This window comes from Epinephelus fuscoguttatus, linkage group LG12 (assembly GCF_011397635.1).
Source record: "Epinephelus fuscoguttatus linkage group LG12, E.fuscoguttatus.final_Chr_v1".
Lineage (NCBI taxonomy): Eukaryota > Metazoa > Chordata > Actinopteri > Perciformes > Serranidae > Epinephelus > Epinephelus fuscoguttatus.
In genome coordinates this window covers 35324671-35342519 of record NC_064763.1, presented here as the reverse complement: position 1 = coordinate 35342519, position 17849 = coordinate 35324671, and the positions used below count along the sequence as shown (strand labels likewise).

The 17849-nt window shown below is 41.4% G+C and overlaps 1 protein-coding gene and 1 long non-coding RNA gene across 3 annotated transcripts in view; both read left to right on the top strand.

Annotated features, from left to right (window-relative positions):
- dpysl3 (dihydropyrimidinase like 3) overlaps positions 1-13579 on the top strand; it is a 44413-nt gene extending 30834 nt beyond the window's left edge. The window contains exons 11-14 of the mRNA XM_049591728.1: positions 746-916; positions 6463-6642; positions 8707-8878; positions 13420-13579. Coding sequence (XP_049447685.1) covers positions 746-916; positions 6463-6642; positions 8707-8878; positions 13420-13514 — 618 coding nt within the window. The 3' untranslated portion in view covers positions 13515-13579. The remainder of the gene's footprint in view (positions 1-745; positions 917-6462; positions 6643-8706; positions 8879-13419) is intronic.
- A 3624-nt stretch (positions 13580-17203) lies between these two features.
- Positions 17204-17849, top strand: part of LOC125898095 (uncharacterized) — a 90882-nt gene continuing 90236 nt past the window's right edge. For both annotated transcript variants that reach the window (XR_007450580.1, XR_007450581.1), the window contains exon 1: positions 17204-17475. This is a non-coding gene — a long non-coding RNA (uncharacterized LOC125898095). The remainder of the gene's footprint in view (positions 17476-17849) is intronic.

Below are 17849 nucleotides of genomic sequence, written 5' to 3'. Positions count from 1 at the left end.
TCAGGCTTTCACTGTTTCCCTACACTGCTCTCCTCAGCTCCTACTCTCTCTGACTTCCTCCTCTGTCCAGCTTTATGTCATTGCCCCTGCCTAGCTTGATGCTTTCCTTTTCTATCTCCACATTTGTCCTTTCCCTCACCCTCGGATACAGCACACTGCCCTCACTTTTTCCCTTCCTTCTTCCTTCTCTCTTGTTATCACAGTATCAGTGTGCTGCTAACAGACACACAGCATGGTAGCTTTAGACAGCTGTGGAGTGTTCGGCTGCCTGTAAAATGTGGATGAACTTTTATAAAGTTACACTGACTCTTTTTTTGCGTAGGCAGTTACTTAAAGCTCACTCCAAAACTGGATTCACTGCAGCCTTTTGAGCTGCTTATGGGCTTATTTATATGTTTCTGTGCCAGCGATAGCTGTGAGGTACTATGTTTTTGAGATGTTTGTCCATCCCATTCCTGTAAACAGGAACGCCTTGAGGGAATCTGTTCAAATTTGGCACAAATGCCCACTTGGCTCAAGGATGGACTGATTAGATTTTGGCAGTCAAAGGTCACCATGACCTCATTAAACATGTTTTTGGCCGTAACTCAAGAATTCATTAGCTGATTATGACAAAATTCACACAAATGTCAAATAGGATAAAGTGATGAAGTGTTTAATATCCAAAAGCTCAGAGGTCAAATAATGTTCATCCATTTTTGACAAATTCTCACTAGTCCCTGTTTATGCTCGTTTCCCTTCCCAGACTACAGGAAAGATGGATGAGAACATGTTTGTGGCAGTCACCAGCACCAACGCAGCCAAGATCCTGAACCTGTACCCTCGTAAGGGTCGGATCGCAGTGGGCTCTGACGCCGACCTGGTCATCTGGGACACAGACTCTATCCGCACCATCACTGCCAAGACACACCAATCAGTACGTACGGTGTGCACCAATCCAAAGGTTGCACTTTGTATTTGCTTCAAGTTTAGTTAAACTCAGCTCCCAACTACTGTTCAGTAGAGCTGGAAATAACTTCTCATCTCTTTAAACCACTGAGACAATGTTGTTTCACACCCTCTCCATCAGTCGTACTTGGCTACAGTGGATGAATGCTGAGGGGAGTACACCAACATTGAGGGGACTTTTTCTTGAGTAATGTGAATGCTGTTATTGTTGCAGTAACCACAGTGGCATCAATCCATATGCTCTGTAGTGCAGACATGTGATTGGCTATAAAAGCTGGGCTGAAAAAAACATCATGAGACAGATGGGGAAAGGGAGAAATTAAAAAAATGCTGTGAAAAGGGTTTGATTTTAGCGAGAGTAAAAGAAAATATGAGATAACTGTCTTCATCTGTGCGTGTGTGTGTGTGTGTGTGTGTGTGTGTGTGTGTGTGTGTAAGAGATAGAGTGAAAAAGAGAGAAGGGGGGAAGCACATTTTTGAACAGCTTCCAGAGAGCTCTCAGTTCCCCTGAACGGAAATGAAGTCTCAGTGGATGTTTGCTACTAATAAGACTCGCGCTGCACTCGCCACATGACCAGCTCTCAATGTAAAGCTGAGCCTCACTAATTCCCTAAAACCCTCTGCAATGACCGCAGTAATGATTAGGAAAAAAATAAGGATTATTCAAATACACAGGTTTATCCCAAACATGACAAACATTGTCAGCGATGCAAACATTTTCCAAACTGTCCAGTACAGTAAATCAACAGGGAATCTATCTGCTGTATAATCAAGAGGCATTTCCTTTCTCTGTATCACGTTCGCTTGAATAGATCGTCCAAAAATATTTTCATGATTGGACAACCATAGTGGGTTTGAAGAATGTCATTCACTGCACAGGATTATGTAACAGTACAAACTAATATTTCAAATGCTTTCACAAACCCCAGAGATGTGGAACATCTGTACACACTGCTTGACAGCTCATCTCATAAGAAGAGAACAGCTCTGGTCACATTTGATGTCATGGGAAACATCTCATGCAATCTGAATCAGAAGTGGTAGTGTGGCGTGACCATTATTTACTACATCCTCCACCCTTGCAATCCATTTCGTTTTTGTTTTACTCTGATTCTGTTGATTACGGGTGTCCTGGTGGCCAAGGGGTTTAAAGTGCCAACCATGAATAGCAGCTGGAAGACTACCCAAATTTTCATATGTTAGTATTTCAATCAGGAGAGACAGAAGAATGAAGTAAAGAAATACTTAATACAGAATATGAGCGTACATTTTAATAGAGGATTTGTGTCTTTGGCGCTTGGACGCCAGAGGGAGATATTTTGTGATCCAGGGACATCTGAGTGGCAGCAGGATAAATCCCCCCATGGAGTCCAGATGCTGGTGGTGGTGGCTGATGATTCCAAGGCTGCTGACTGCAGAGGCAGATGAGGCTGATGGATCCCTAAAGACTGGGTGATGATGGGGAGGTGGAAGGCGCACACGACGGCAGCAAGAATCCCCCCACAGAGTCCAGACACTGGTGGAGGTGGTGGCTGATGACTCCGAGGCTGATGACTCCGAGGATGATGACTGCTAGGGAGTATGAGGCTGATGAATCCGTAAAGACTAGGTGGTGATGGGGAGGTGGAAGGCGCATGCGACAGCAGCAAGAATCCCCCCACAGAGTCCAGACACCGGTGGAGGTGGTGGCTGATGACTCCGAGGCTGATGACTGCTGGGGCGTATGAGGATGATGAATCTGTAAAGACTAAGTGGTGATGGGGAGGTGGAAGGAGTGTGCGACGGCAGCAAGAATCCCCCCATAGAGTCCAGACACTGGTGGAGGTGGTGGCTGATGACTCCGAGGCTGATGACTGCTGGGGCGTATTAGGCAGATGAATCCGTAAAGACTAGGTGGTGATGGGGAGGTGGAAGACGCGTGCGACGGCAGCAAGAATCCCCCCATAGAGTCCAGGCACTGGTGGAGGTGGTGGCTGATGACTCCAAGGCTGATGACTACTAGGGGGTATGAGGATGATGAATCTGTAAAGACTAGGTGGTGATGGGGAGGTTGACGGTGTGCACGATACCACAAACCATATTTAAAATGAGCAGGAGTAAGATGATAGGCTGACAGAGATGGTGTGCTGCTGTGCTCTTGGTCGAGTGTGAATTGGCAGATAACTCAATTGACGTACCCAGACAATGACACCTAGAGATAGTGAGTGGGCATATGTGCAAGGAGCGAATGGCAGGGTGAGAAAGAAACTTACAGCCTGAGCATGAAAAGTGTCGTCTGAACTGACTGAACTTTTGCTAGAGCTTCATTTGGAAAAATCTGTTGACCTGGTCGCAGTTTAATAACATGAGAAAGAGTCATTGCATACTTTCCTTTTAGATAAATGAATCTGATATACTGGGTTAGAAACATGAGGAAATGTATTCAGCCATTGCGAATAGGTTTTGTCCTTACAGTGACGGCCTCAGACAAAAACGAGCACACATTCCTTCTTACTCACACACATTTTACACATTTACATGATGAGGTTTCTCCCGTGACACAGACATGAGAGGATCCCAGACAGGCCACTCAGCAGCACAGGAAGTGTCCGCTCAGGAAATTAAGGCTTTACCAACCTAGCACAAATCCTGCTTATACAGACGTACACGAGCGAGGGGAGAATACATTAGCTAACAACGTGTGTGGGTTGGTTTTAGGCATGATGTAGCGAAGCTTTTAGATTTTAATTTGCCTCGCTCGAAGGCCTAATGGCAGCCATTTAGTAGGAAAGAAAGAACATTGCTCTGTCTCCAGATGTAGAACTGGGAAGAGACAGAGAGAACTGGACTAATAATACGCCTTCTCCAAATGTGGAGTACATCCACTGAGGATCCGCGGGTTCTTACATAATGATGTCACCCTTTCATTTCCTGCTGGTCGTCCTTCCAGATAAAACAGAGGAGAGCAGAAGAGCAGAGCACAGCAGCTCCCAGTTCCAATAAATATACCTTAATGGGTAGTCTGAGAGCAGGCCAAACAGGAGCGGCCCTGTTTACCAGCTCACTGTGTTGGGGGATGCCGTCCCCTGAAAAGTAAATATGATTGACTGTGCTGTGTCTTGGTTTGTCACCAGTGAGCCCACATCTGATCTGGATTGGTTGTTGTTGTCAGTATAAAAATATATAGATGCACCCAAGGATTTTCTGAGACACAGAAAAGAACAGTCAGCAACACACACACACACACTGAGACACACTCAGCTCAGTCATGACATCATGTTTGGCATGCAGTAAGTCTTAGTTATGTCCTGTTCTGGCCTGAATTTGGATGGCAGCAGAAAACAGGGCCGTGTGCAGAGGAAATAAGCAACAATGGAATGAGGGGAGGGGACCGTCACAGATCACAAACATGTCGAGAAAAGAAAGTTGGCACAAGAGAAATTGGACGAGGATGAATAGTGCACAAGGTTGAAAAAAAGTCCAGGGATCACATAAATCAAGCAAGAATGGCCGAGGGAGAGAAAGAGGACGAAGAACAGACAGAAAGAGGGATACACTGGTGAAGGAGACAACTGGAAAGAGAGAACGTGAGAGAAGGAGGTAGAGAGTGAGAAGTAGTGCGGAGGCATTAAACACCAGCTGGATGATGGCAGCTGTTTGTACATGCCAGACAGACAAGTGTAAGAAACAAGGTGATGAATGATCAAGAATGGGAGAAAGCGAGCGTGGGATTAAGAGAAAGAGGAGAGGAGAGAGTGAGTTTATGCTTTCACTTCCTGTCTCTTTGTCCATCCCCTCACAGTTCTCCCTGTTGTTTTCTTCCTTCCTCATCTCCTCCATCCCTCCATCAGTCCTCAGAGAGAAGGTCACAGGACGTTTGATTTTGTTTGCTTTCGGGTTTTTTTTTTGTTTGTTTGTTTTTTTTTTACTCAAAATTAGATTTGTTGACCTAATTTAATTTGATTTAATTTTCAAAATTAAGTTCTAGTTCTTTCTCTTCTTCCTCTTCTTTCTCTTCTTCTTCTACTTCATTTTCTTCCTCAAGTTCTTCTTCTTCTAGTTCTTCCTCTTCTTCCTCTCCTCCTCCTTCTTCTTTTAGTTGTTCTTCCTCTTCTGCTTCTTCCTCCTGCTTCTCTTCTTCCTCTCCTCCTTTCTCTTCTTCATCTTCTTCCTCTTCTTCTTCTACTTCATTTTCTTCTTCAACTTCTTCCTCTTTTTCTTCTAGTTCTTCCTCTTCTTCCTCTCCTCCTTGTGGTCCCTCTTCTTTTTCGTCTTCTTCCTTTTCTTCTCCTTCTTCTTTTAGTTGTTCTTCCTCTTCTACTTCTTCCCCTGCTTATTCTTCCTCCTGCTCCTCTTCTTCCTCTCCTCCTTTCTCTTCTTCATCTTCTTCTTCCTCTTCTTCTTCTACTTCATTTTCTTCTTCAACTTCTTCCTCTTTTTCTTCTAGTTCTTTCTCTTCTTCCTCTCCTTTCTCTTCTTCTTCTACTTCATTTTCTTCCCCAAGTTCTTCTTCTTCTAGTTCTTCCTCTTCTTCCTCTCCTCCTTCTTCTTCTTTTAGTTCTTCCTCTTCTACTTCTTCCCCTGCTTATTCTTCCTCCTGCTCCTCTTTTTCCTCTCCTCCTTTCTCTTCTTCATCTTCTTCCTCTTCTTCTTCTACTTCATTTTCTTCTTCAACTTCTTCCTCTTTTTCTTCTAGTTCTTTCTCTTCTTCCTCTCCTTTCTCCTCTTCTTCTACTTCATTTTCTTCTTCATGTTCTTCTTCTTCCTCCTCTTTGTCTTTTTCCTCTCCTCTTTCTTCTACTTCTTCCTCTGCTTCTTCTTCTTCCTCAGTGTATGTGTATGTATGTAAATGTAAATAATGTTGGGATTCACACAACTTCTTCTAGTTCTTCCTCTTCTTCCTCTCCTCATTCTTCTTCTTCTTCCTCTTATTCTTCTTCCTCTTCTTTATCTTCTTTGTCTTCCTCCTCCTCCTCCTCAGTATATGCATATGTACCTAAATATAAGTAACGATGGCATTCACACAACATACGTATTACTGACAGTGTGGTTGCTCTTGTAGTTTTCACATGATTTGCATTCACTGTATCACATTTATATATATTTTTGTAAGTGTACATTTAGACCAATGGTTCCCAACTGGTGGGTCGTGGTCCAAAAGTGGGTCACGAGTCCATTTTAAATGGACCACAAGTGACTTGCAATCGTGTCACTGGCACAGAGCTCTTATTTTGAAGTGCTGTGTCCTGCTGTAGAGAGTGACTAAGAGACAGCTACTTAACAGAGACGGCAAACTAGCTCGACAACACGGCCCTAATGCAAGTATGACGCCGAATATTTTAAACTGTATGAACCTTGAACTATGACTGAGGACAAATCTGGACCAGTTGGGAGTGACTGATATAGACTTTCTGTTTATATTTGTATAGTTATAGTGTGTACAGCTGCGTGATCAGTGTATATATTGACAATTCTTTCTTTTTTACTTCATAGTTTTTGTTTCAGGTGTCTAATACTTCTATATGTGTGCTTTAGGCTGCTGAGTACAACGTCTTTGAGGGCATGGAGCTGCGTGGAGCCCCTCAGGTGGTGATCTGCCAGGGGAAGATTGTTCTGGAAGATGGGAACCTGCATGTCACTTCCGGCGTGGGTCGCTTCATTCCCTGCACTCCCTACCCTGACTTTGCCTACAAGCGTGTTAAAGCCAGGAAGCAGGTAAATACAGGGTTTGCTTCTTTCCAGCCCACTATTAACACTTAACTCAGCAACCATTTTGTTTAGACTGTTGTCTTTAAATAGCATGTAACGATTTGTATGTCCTTTATAAATGGCAAACTCTGATACTGTAGAAAAGTACAATCATAATCTGGTTTATTGCCTAGTATGTTTTCACATTGACAGAATTTGCTTTGGTGTTTTGGTGCATAGGCAAGAAATATGAATGTAGAGTAGAAAAAATCCCCAACAAAAATATATTTATAAAACTTTCGTGCAATGAAAGTGTGAAGCCACCCTTACAATCTTTAGAGGCAGAATAATTGTTGCTTTAAATAATAAACCAAGTGACACACACACAATGCAGTGAGAGAAGATTAGGGGAAAATGAGGGAAGGTGGAATGTAGGAGTCAAGATTGTGCGAAAGGAAGCATGTGTGGGCTGAAATAGAAACTACAATGGTGGGGAGAGAAGAGGGCGGTGAGGATGGGGGCAGTGAATTTGAATGTGGGGGAGATGCAGTAAGTCTGACATCAACCTCCAAGGTTCAGCCACAGGGCGCTGGCTGCGCTTTTACACTGCAGTGCAAAATGACTGTGCAGTGAGGGTGGTCGAGTTTGTGTCAAAAAGGATAAAAGTGAGTTTGGATTAAACTTTCCACAGAGACCTACCACATACGGTAAAGGAGTCACCAGAGCCTACGGTTTTAAATCCCAAATTTCCAGTTGACTTTAGTTTCACGAGACTGATCTGATTCTAAAAGCTGTACAGGAACGTCACCACTATAACAGGAAAAGCCACAAGGTAGCCAGAGGGGTTGGAAAGACTTTCCTGTAACAGAAATGTTATAATATGTGAGGAGAAATAACATTGTTAGCGTGAAGTGTGCCATTACAATATGAGAGCAAATATTCATTGCACTCTTATTGCCTTATACCACAAAAACCTCTTTAAAACTCTTTTAGGGGACATACTTGTGGCGCCCACCGACACAAAGATCCAGACCAAGGATACTTAACTTGCTTTGTCCAGGCGCTGCTTTTTCAAAATGACAGGAGGCCAGGGGCCAGATGCAGCAGCCCTGCACAGGCCAGGTGTACACAGGGGTGTTTCTAGGATGTGAGAATACTAGCTCAGGCTTTTTTTTTTTTTTTTTGAGAAACAAGCTCTATTGTTATGTTGTTTTATACACTTTAACAAAGCAATTTACATATTAAAATAAAAACTAATCCCAGTGAGTCAATTTATTTTCATTGTGAATTAGAAAAATGGTTTGGGGGCCACTCAATCGCACAAGCTGTAAATTGAGTATCTCTAATCTAGGCCCACAGTCCAGCACCTCATCAGAAAAAAAAAAGAAATAAAAAATGACATTCCTTTCTCTTCCTAAGTATTAAGAGTTAACTCCACTTAACCATTTGATTTATAACACTGTAAACTCGAAGCAGACCCTGCCGTCTGCCCTCTCTCCTTCTTATCTTTTGGGCCAAAAATTCTCATTGTTCAACAATTTCCTAATTTGCAGCTGGCTGCTGATGAGAACATGGAGCTGTAGTAACAGTGCGCTGTTTATCTTGGTAGCAGTCACTGTTATGCTTTCCTCGTTCACAGATGTCTCTTTTTAACTCTTGACGGAGCTTCCAAGGTTTGCCTGAGTCACGGCACTGAGAGACAGACAGGCAGACAGACAGGCAGACAGACAGACAGTGGCTTGTTCACCACCAGCATGAAGTTCCAGTTTGCTTTGAAAACATAGAAATACTGTATGTTGTTTTTTTCTGCTCTAGTCTATGAAAGGTTTCACATACTTGTGTTGGTGTGTCTGTGTTTGTGGGTGGATGTGTAAATCTGGAACTGGTTCTCGGCAGGAAAGAGGCTCTCTGAAAAATGCATATATAATTCAGACACAAACAACCATATAATGCAAAACAGGTGTGGACTCGGTTACATTAAATCCTTTTTGATACTAAACACCGTAATGTCTCTCTGTGCTCTAAACCATCCCTGCGTCTTTATTTCTCACCTCACCACCTTCATCTCTGCTCTTATTGTTTGTCCCGTAGCTGGCGGTGCTGAGGGCAGTACCCAGGGGAATGTACGATGGCCCGGTGTCTGAATTCTCCCTGTCCCGTGGTGGCACCCCCTCGGCCTCGGCGCGTACCTCTCCCACCAAACAGCCTGTCAGAAACCTGCACCAGTCTGGATTTAGTCTAGCAGGTAACCCTGCACCCTGCGGTGAGCCCAGCTTCTTTATTCAACCCCCCACCCTTCTATCACCCAGTCCTCTCTTTCATCTGTTTATGGTCTGTATTGATTTATACAGCATGCAGAAACATCAAAGACACATGCATGTGCATCAGTCGATACACCATCACGCCCTCCTTTTATTTCAATTCAGCTACAACTTCATGCTGCGAAGGACAACAGTCATGTGATTGTAGGCATGTTGTTGCTCTGAATGATGCATTCACAGCCCTTGGCAATAAGCCTCAAGCCTGTAGAGTAACCTAATAATCTCTCATTATGCTGTTTCATACTTAATGATGTGCACAGTACGGCATGTGTTTGTCTGCAGTACATCACGCTCCTTTGTAAAAGGGTTTACACTGTGTTTATATGGCAATTTGTCTGTTAATGCATGTTATTAAGTTGCCCACTTTAGCTCCTTTAAGTTTTATTAAGTCACAGTGCTGACAGCAGTAAGTTAAATTTATGTTCACAACTAGTTAGCTGTTTTGCTTTAGTGTGGTTTGACATGAAGTCAACATTTCCCCAAATTAAAACCATACAAACTGTACTTTTGACTCATACTCATCTATGGTGTGAACTCTATTTTACATTTCTTAAAGATGAATTAATGTTCGAGATAGAAGCCGAGTGCTTTTCTGATGACGGCTTCTTTTACCTTGTGTTCACATAGAACATATTTTGCACTACATGTTATTGGTTTCATCCTTCTAACTCAGAACATTCATTCTCTTTAATGACTCATTTCTAAAAATGTATTTTAAATAGGAACACCAACTAAAATAGGAATTCAAATGCGTTATTTTAAAAGCTTGAAAAAGTTCAGTCATTATTTGTGAACATGAGCTACTTACTCTGTGAGCCAGAAACCAGAGAAGTAAGTCTCAAAATTATGATGTTATAGGGAAGTTAGTTTGGTAGAGGTGCTCTGTGGAGCCTGACCCACAGAATATTTGTTTCCATTTTTTATACCCAAGTGATAGGGCTGCCCCCTAATAGTTGACCAAAGGTTAGTTGACCAGAAAGGTAATTAGTCGGCAAGATTTCATTGGTTGCTTTGTTGCAGAAAAAAAAAAACCCAAAAACGTGGAACTCTATTAGGAACCTATATGACTGGAGCATGTGGGAATTTAATTTGAAAGGACAGACACAGGAAGTCAGGCAGGAGTCTCGTCACAAACCAATCATAGTTGACAGATATATTTCCCTTCTTACATAAATATTCAGTCTGATAAATAGAGAAAAGTTGATCAATACAGTATTAGTGCAGGGCTACCTCAGACGCAACCTGCCGCCTTGATCTTGAAAGCTGGCACAAGAAAGGTACAAGAGCAGCGCACATGTGTACGGCCCCTAATTTCCAGGGCTGGTACCTGCGGTTATTCCACAGGCTAGTTAATAACATGTCGGGCAGGAAATCCAAAGTGTGGGATCATTTTGAGAAGGTGAAGGACGAACCCAAGGTGATATGTAAACTCATCTTCATTTGTCGACTACAAACATGACGTATCATCTGAAACATGGAAGTAGCTACATGCCCATTAGCCCACAGCGTCATTAACAGGCGGCTCGCTCAGTGTGTGACGTGCACTTGTAGATAAAATATAGGCCTATATTAATGAAGGTTCATTAGTACGGTTTGTAGTTCTCTGTAATGTAGCACAGTGTTAACAATGTTACTGATACTATTCTTTTTCACACCTTCAACTCAAACCATTGTGTTGCCCCGCACAAAATGTATAATTAAACAATTAAATTAAATATTGTTAACATGCAGGTGACTAGTCGACTAATGGCCCTAAATGACGACTATTGGTCGACTAGGAAAATTCTCAGTCAGAGGCATCCCTACCAAATGAGCTTTATTTGATGGGTGGGTGCTCTCAGCGTCATCTGGAACATCTTTCCCAATTCACTGTCTGTGGAACAGCTCCAGACTTTATACCCTATGACATCACAAGTTTGAGTTTTAGCACTCTAGTTTTTGGATTTAGGAGTGAGTTCATATTACCTAATATTATTGGATTGTCTTAGACCATAGGAATAACATGTATGAATGTTGAAAATGGGTGTCGTTACCCTTTAAATCCCTCTCACAGTATCGCACACCACTCTAATTGAATAGTTTTTATTGCTCCTGAGGACACTGTGACCTGTAACTGCAGGCTCTTTGTGATGTCAAGCTCCATTCAGAAATTAAGTGTTTTCCACAGTCAAACTTACTGTAAGTCACGCTGGATATGAATTTTGGCTCGAGGCCTGAAACACACAGCATACAAGATTTCCATCCAGGCATCTGGACATGGTCTATTAGAAAAGCCTATCTAATGTGAGAGATCACGACACCATGTATTCACATTTAACATCTGTTCCATTATGCAGAACCGCTCGCTGAGTGACAGGCTGATTGTGCCCATATGTAAGGTCAGCACTGGATTAGTTTAGATGTGAGAAATCTGAGAAATTGTTTTTGTCAGGCTACCAAACAGTGAAACTTTGTACACGTGGTAAAATTGCGAACCAGATAGTCAGTGTTTCCACTGTTTTATAATAAAAGAGAGCAACCATGGCTATTACTGTAACCAGTAGTTCTGTCCTGTGAACTGACAGGCTCAATGTGTCCATATAAATCAGTGAGAGCAACAACTTTTGGACAGAGCACGGCTGTACTCGCTGTGGTATCGGCTGTCTTTGTGAAAGCATGTAGTATTTTTAATGAGAGATAACTCATTTTGAGAGTCCAGAGAATGGTGTTTAGCCTTTGGCTGTATTGAGTAACCTGTCTTTACAAGCGTATGTGTGATACCTCATCGATGAAAAAAGATGGTGACCTCCGCTGGAAAGAATTTCCACATTTGAGTACATGAATCTAGAGGGGAGTAAAGCTGCTCCTGGTTTCCCAGGCTTTGTAATGGATATGTGTGTTTTCCTGTATGCGTGCGTACAGTATAAGTGCGTACTCCCAGAATGAATCAGTCTATTTTAGTTCTTTCAGGGCCACCACCTGCAGAGTTGATTTACTTGTCTGGGATTAGATGGGAAGAATTGTTTGCTTAGATACAGTGTATCATGGTCTGACATCATTCTCCTTTCCATTTATATACTCGCTGATAATTTGTTACAGCAGACGCCCTGGCTCATCCTTTGGAAACATCACGCTTTATGTCAAACCGTAGCTTCTTTTGTTAATGTTTCAGCCGCACTCACACAGGACACGGTCCGGTGAAATATGCATTCCCCTGTCATCTCTGCGACACGTACCGTACATCATAGACAATAATAATGTGTCCTGAAAAACCTCTACTGCCTGAAGAGTAATAATTTCAGCGTATGACAACAATTATTTGTGTGCCATGATGCCATAAAAGCTATTTTGTGTAGAGTAAGTCTGGTTTTAAGAGCTGGGGTGACTTTGGTATACTTCACCGACAAAATGGTGGCTTTATAAAACTTTATAAAGTCATGCCGTGTTACCTTGAATTTGTGGAGAAAACTTTGTTATTCCCACATTCCGTCACAGAAAACAGCAAACAATGATTTAATAATTGATTGGTGACCGTGTTTCACAACAGCAAAGTTATATCAGATTATCTATTTACAAACTCCCACACAACCTGGGCAGTATAACCCAAGCCCCCTTTATCTGATGGTATGCTCGGTACTTCCCAAACATGTGTTTTGACCGAAAAATCTTAGTTTTGGAGTTTGGCTTTGAACAGAGATAGATATGTTTCACTTTGAGTTCAGTTTTAAATAGTAAGGTTTAAGCGAAAATGCATATGTTTGGGAAGTATGGATGGACGCAACTTGGATTATACTGAACAAGTTGTGTGAGAGCCTGTAAATAGATGTTTTGCTGTTAAGCATGGTCCTCAAACAATGGATTTGTCTACCTCTGCAGAGGCATGTGAGATTTCTTTCGAGTTTTCTTGATGAATTAAAGGTAACGCAGCACAACTAACTGATAACCAAAGGGTTATTGTGTAGGTGAAGTATTCCTTTAAAGTAAAGCTAACCCACATCAACACTATATCCAAATTTAGAGGCTTTTATGCATGTGGCTGTTACGCTATCATTAAATTTGCACTTAATTTGCAATGAAACTGTCGTCTTGAGAACTCACACATAAAGAGCTGTGCACTGCACCATTAAGTAATTAGCATGCAAGTGGAGATATTAATACTTAAGTTTAAGCTAATGTCATAAAGATGTGTAAATGGAAATCTCTTTTCTCTATTTCTAGTCATTGTGCAAATCTGATTTGCAGCATTTACTCGAATCTTAAATTATACTCTTACATCTGAGGCCATTTTAACACATTTTCTTTGCATTGATTTCTCCTCAAAGCAGCGTGAGTACACTCTTAACCACAGTCTGTTAAATGTACGTCTTTAATTCCCTCTCTGCTCTGGTTTTCAGTTTGGCTTTCTCTTTCTTTCCTCCCTTCTTCTTCCCTCTGACTGCCTACGTGCTCTTTGCTCTTTTTCCATGCAACTTGCTTTATCTTTCTCCCTTCTGCCTCCGTCCAGGTCCCCCCACCCCAGATGACATCCCCATCAGGCCTGCCGGCCGGCGTATCGTAGTGCCCCCTGGTGGCCGTTCCAACATCACATCCCTCAGCTAAACAGCAGAAACACAAGGGGACGCATCCAGAAAACGACAGCAGCCAGAGTGCAGGATCGAGGGTGGGAGGGAGGGGGAATGGGGAGGGAGGGAGGGGGGGAGGAGCAGATGCAGAGGACCATGATTAGTTAAAAAGTTAAAGAACAAAACACTGAATCCTCATGCCTTACCTGTCACAATGCTACCCTGCTCAGATGAGAACTGTATCCCTTTTCCTGAGGAATTTGGATTAAAATGGTTTGGGAATGCTACTAAAAGATAAAGGTACCACCAAAGCACAACACACGACCAGCCTTTAGTGTAGAATACACCTTAAACACAGTGAAAACCTGTTCACTTGGTGCTTTGGTAATCGTACTATCACATGCAACAAAATAAGAAAACAAACTGTTCTCAAAGGAAAACGGATACTGCGTCTCTCAGAATGATGCTATGGTTCTTTCATCCTGTTTGGCTTTCAATGTCACCCCCTTTTCAGTAGCCTGTTTTCTCCATAGTCAGCCTAACACGACACTAGATCCCACATTAGCCATGTCTTATCATGCAGTACCATTGATTAGCTCTAGGTGGCATTGTATATACAGTAGATGTAATGTAGCTTTGTGAATGATGTTGTTGCAGCTTGTTTGGGTTTAATGGACCAAGTAAAAAGGTGTTTATCAAATCTCAGAGCAGGAGTGCCGTTGGACATGGAGCTGCATGGGCCACAATACGATGGGTGACGTGATCCATGATCCTTTTGTCCCCTTCCTCTGAGAAGCTTGATGAATACCATCCCCATGATGTACTGATTGAGTAATTATTGATGTTAAAAAAGACGATAGACACGTCTGCTTAAGAGAAGATTTTGTGAGGACAAAAAAATAGAACATTTAGGAAGGGTTTTTACAATTCTTTATCCCTTAAAAGGTTTATGTGAGTTTTATTTCCTGCACTCCATCATGGCTGTATAAAAACAAAAGATCATTGTAACAAACCGTCCTTTGCATTTGCTTCTAGCTCATTGGCTGCTCCCGTCATTCTGAAACCATCTCGAGAAGGAAAACGGAGGAAAAAAAAAGATTAAAAAAAAAAAACCTGTTCACAAGAAGTACGAATACACACAACTGTCTCTTGTAGCTCAACCGTAACTTGTAATGAAGAGCTTTGCAACAAAGAAAACCAGATGCAATTTAAATGGATAAGTAACAAACACCTGCTTTCAGATAACAGCACTTCACCTCTTGCTTTACTTTTTCATTCCTGACAAACCGGGCTCTCAATTCAGGACAAGAGGAAGACCATCATTCCCTTGTCATCCCAACATAGCCCTCTAACACAGCCCTGACCAATTCAACATCAGCCTGAATATAACTACGGGCCCAAGTTAGTGTGCCTGAAACACTCTGGATCTGATTGTGTTGGGGGGGCCTACGAGCTCTTTTTTTTTATGTCTCTGCTGTTTTCTGATAAGGCAGAGGATTGCGGTGCGGTAAGGGAAGCTTTTTATTTTGTCGCTGTCCCGCTGTGGGGGAGGGAGGGAAGGAGATGGCGTTTTTACTTTTTTGGCAGTGGTGGGGCAGGCACACCGAGGCAGGCACAAGTGGTGGTTTGTTGTATTTATGTTAGTTTGACAACCTTTGTTATTGTTTTTATGTTGTTTTCTTTTTTACTGTTGTATCAAAACCCAGAGATGGCAGGTCAAAAATAAGGTGTGTTGCGGAGGTATGATTTGTTTCCTGAATAAACATGAGTTGCAACTGACTGACTCTGACCCCTTATTTACATTATTCAATTTAACAACAAGAAGTGTGCACAGAAACTCTAAATTGTCCATAGGTGTGAATGTGAGCATGAATGGTTGTCTGTCTCTATGTGTCAGCCCTGTGATAGTCTGGCGACCTGTCCAGGGTGTACCCTGCCTCTCGCCCAATGTCAGCTGGGATAGGCTCCAGCCCCCCCGCGACCCTCAAGAGGATGAAGCGGTTAGAAGATGAATGAATGAATGAAGTGTGCACAGAGGGTGAACATGAAAATTTAGTTTGATATGGATGGTCTTTATTAACCCTTGAAACCTGAGCAGATTCTTTCAAAAACATGGGAAGAAGGAAATGAGCAGCGAAATAAATTAATTTAAACATTGTTTTTAAAAACAAGAAAGAAAAGAAAAAGGAATAAAGTTAAAAACAAACAAACGGGAAATGGAAATGGTGCTTGAAAAATCTAATAATTCTGCTACAAAAAAGTGTAAGAATTATAAATATAGTTTTTCCTTAGCTTTTTTCCCTTGTTCCATATTTTCTAAAAAAAAAAAAAAAAAAATCACACCTGTTTATTCAGATTGCAAAGGTTTAAATACTTGTGAAAGGCATCCGAAAGCAGCACAAGAAAAGTGATGTCGCCTCAGGTTTCAAAGGGTGAACTGAAATGTGTAAGAAATGTACCATAAGTGTTCAAAGTGTGTCCCTATCTATGCACCTGCATAAAAACAAGAAAACTAATGAAAAAGTATGGAAAAAGAAAAGAAAGTTAAAAACAAACAAACAAAAAACAAGGAAATGCCCTGGAAAAAGAGCTTAAAAATTAGAATAATTCTGTAACATAATTTTAAATATACATTAATGATAATTATTATAGATATAGGTTTTCCCTATCTTTTTAAAATAATTTTCTAAATCTGTCATTATTTTGTAATGTGTTGAACATTTCTTAAATTGCCTATTGCCATTTTCCCCATGTTTCTTGTGGGAAATCACACCAAATTGCTCAAGGCTTAAAGGATTATATACTTGCGAAAGGCTTCTGAAAGCAGCACAAGCAAAGTGATGTTGCTCCAGGTTTCAAAGGGTTAATAGAAAGAGACCTAAACTTGCAGGCTGTCCTATCATTTGACCCAAAATGTAGAAGTTGGCCCATTTTTTCTGTCATGACCTCTATTTTAGATAATAATAATAATAATAATAATAATAATAATATATATATATATATATATATATTTTTTTTTTTTTTTTTTTTTTTTTTTTTGCCCTGTAAATCATCTGCATACACCATGTATAATGTGTTCTGGACACCATGAAGGCAGGTGAACTTTAGACGCTGAATCTTTCCTATAATTTGTATAAAACATAATTGCTAATTTCTCAGTAAACCAGGATTGCTAAAAACTCCAGGGCACTATATATCTGTATCATCATCTTTTCTAGGTGTTTATATGCCTAAAGTTTGCACTTTATTGGGCACAATATCTCTCCTTTTATAGTGCATGAACTGCCCAGTTATTCACACAGTGAGTCATGGCTGTGACGGATGTTGTGAACAATTCAGAGTCAAGTTTAATGAGCAACATGAGTAATTTAAGCAACACTTGAAGTTTGATCAACACCAGCATCAGTTCCAGCATCTCTGGGACACTTGACCTCCTGTCACAGGCACAGGGTTATTGGGGTGACGATATATCAGATGTCAGGTCTGTAACAATTCTAATAGAGAAAAGAAGGAAGTACTTTATGGCAAGTTAAATATTGAGTCCTAAGGGCAAATAAACGTTGTTACTATTAAATCAGCCCCACAGCAACAGTGTAGTATGCCCAGATTTGATGCAATTCATGTTACGGCCACCAGGGGCAGCACTGAGCAGCAGTACACTGCTCTAATATGAAGAAGAACACCTCCACCTCGCACCTGCATACAACTTCTGTTTCAACTGTTCATAAGTGATGCTGACAGTTTTATTTGCCCCACGGTTAGTTTACATTTTTTAATATTTGTTCAATAAGCAATTTAAGCACCTGGGGACTTCCCTCAGATAGCCCTCCAGGTTTGTGACACATGAGACAGCCCTGAAAAGTGTCAGTAAAAAGCGTCAAGCAAGCTTTCCCCAAGTGTTGGCGAGTTCTGTGACAAAATGGCGGCACTACATTAGCACACACCTGCTTATGAACGAGCCGACGCAGTTCCCACCACCAGAGGAGCTCCACCTCGAGGTAATTTTCATTCACATTACAACATTTATTGTTTTTAATTGGCAACACTCACGCCAGTAATGATGGAAACCTTTCATAACCGTTCAGTGTTTACAGAGTTGCTTGGTTTTAGTGAAAGTGTGATGGTGTGGCTGGCTGCTAACATTTGTGTTGAGTAGAAACTGATGTGAGATCTGTCAAAACACCAGCAGAGTTTATGTGTTGGAGCCAGCTCTCTCTGATTGTAGATGCTATAACTTCTCAGTGAGGAGAAAGAATTATTTTTCTTTGGATTTGTTTTTCTAAACATGCTTTTTCTCACAATCTATAATTTAAATCAAGTTACTTTCACTGCTTATGTGTATTGTTGCAAGTATATTCATAGTGTTAGACAT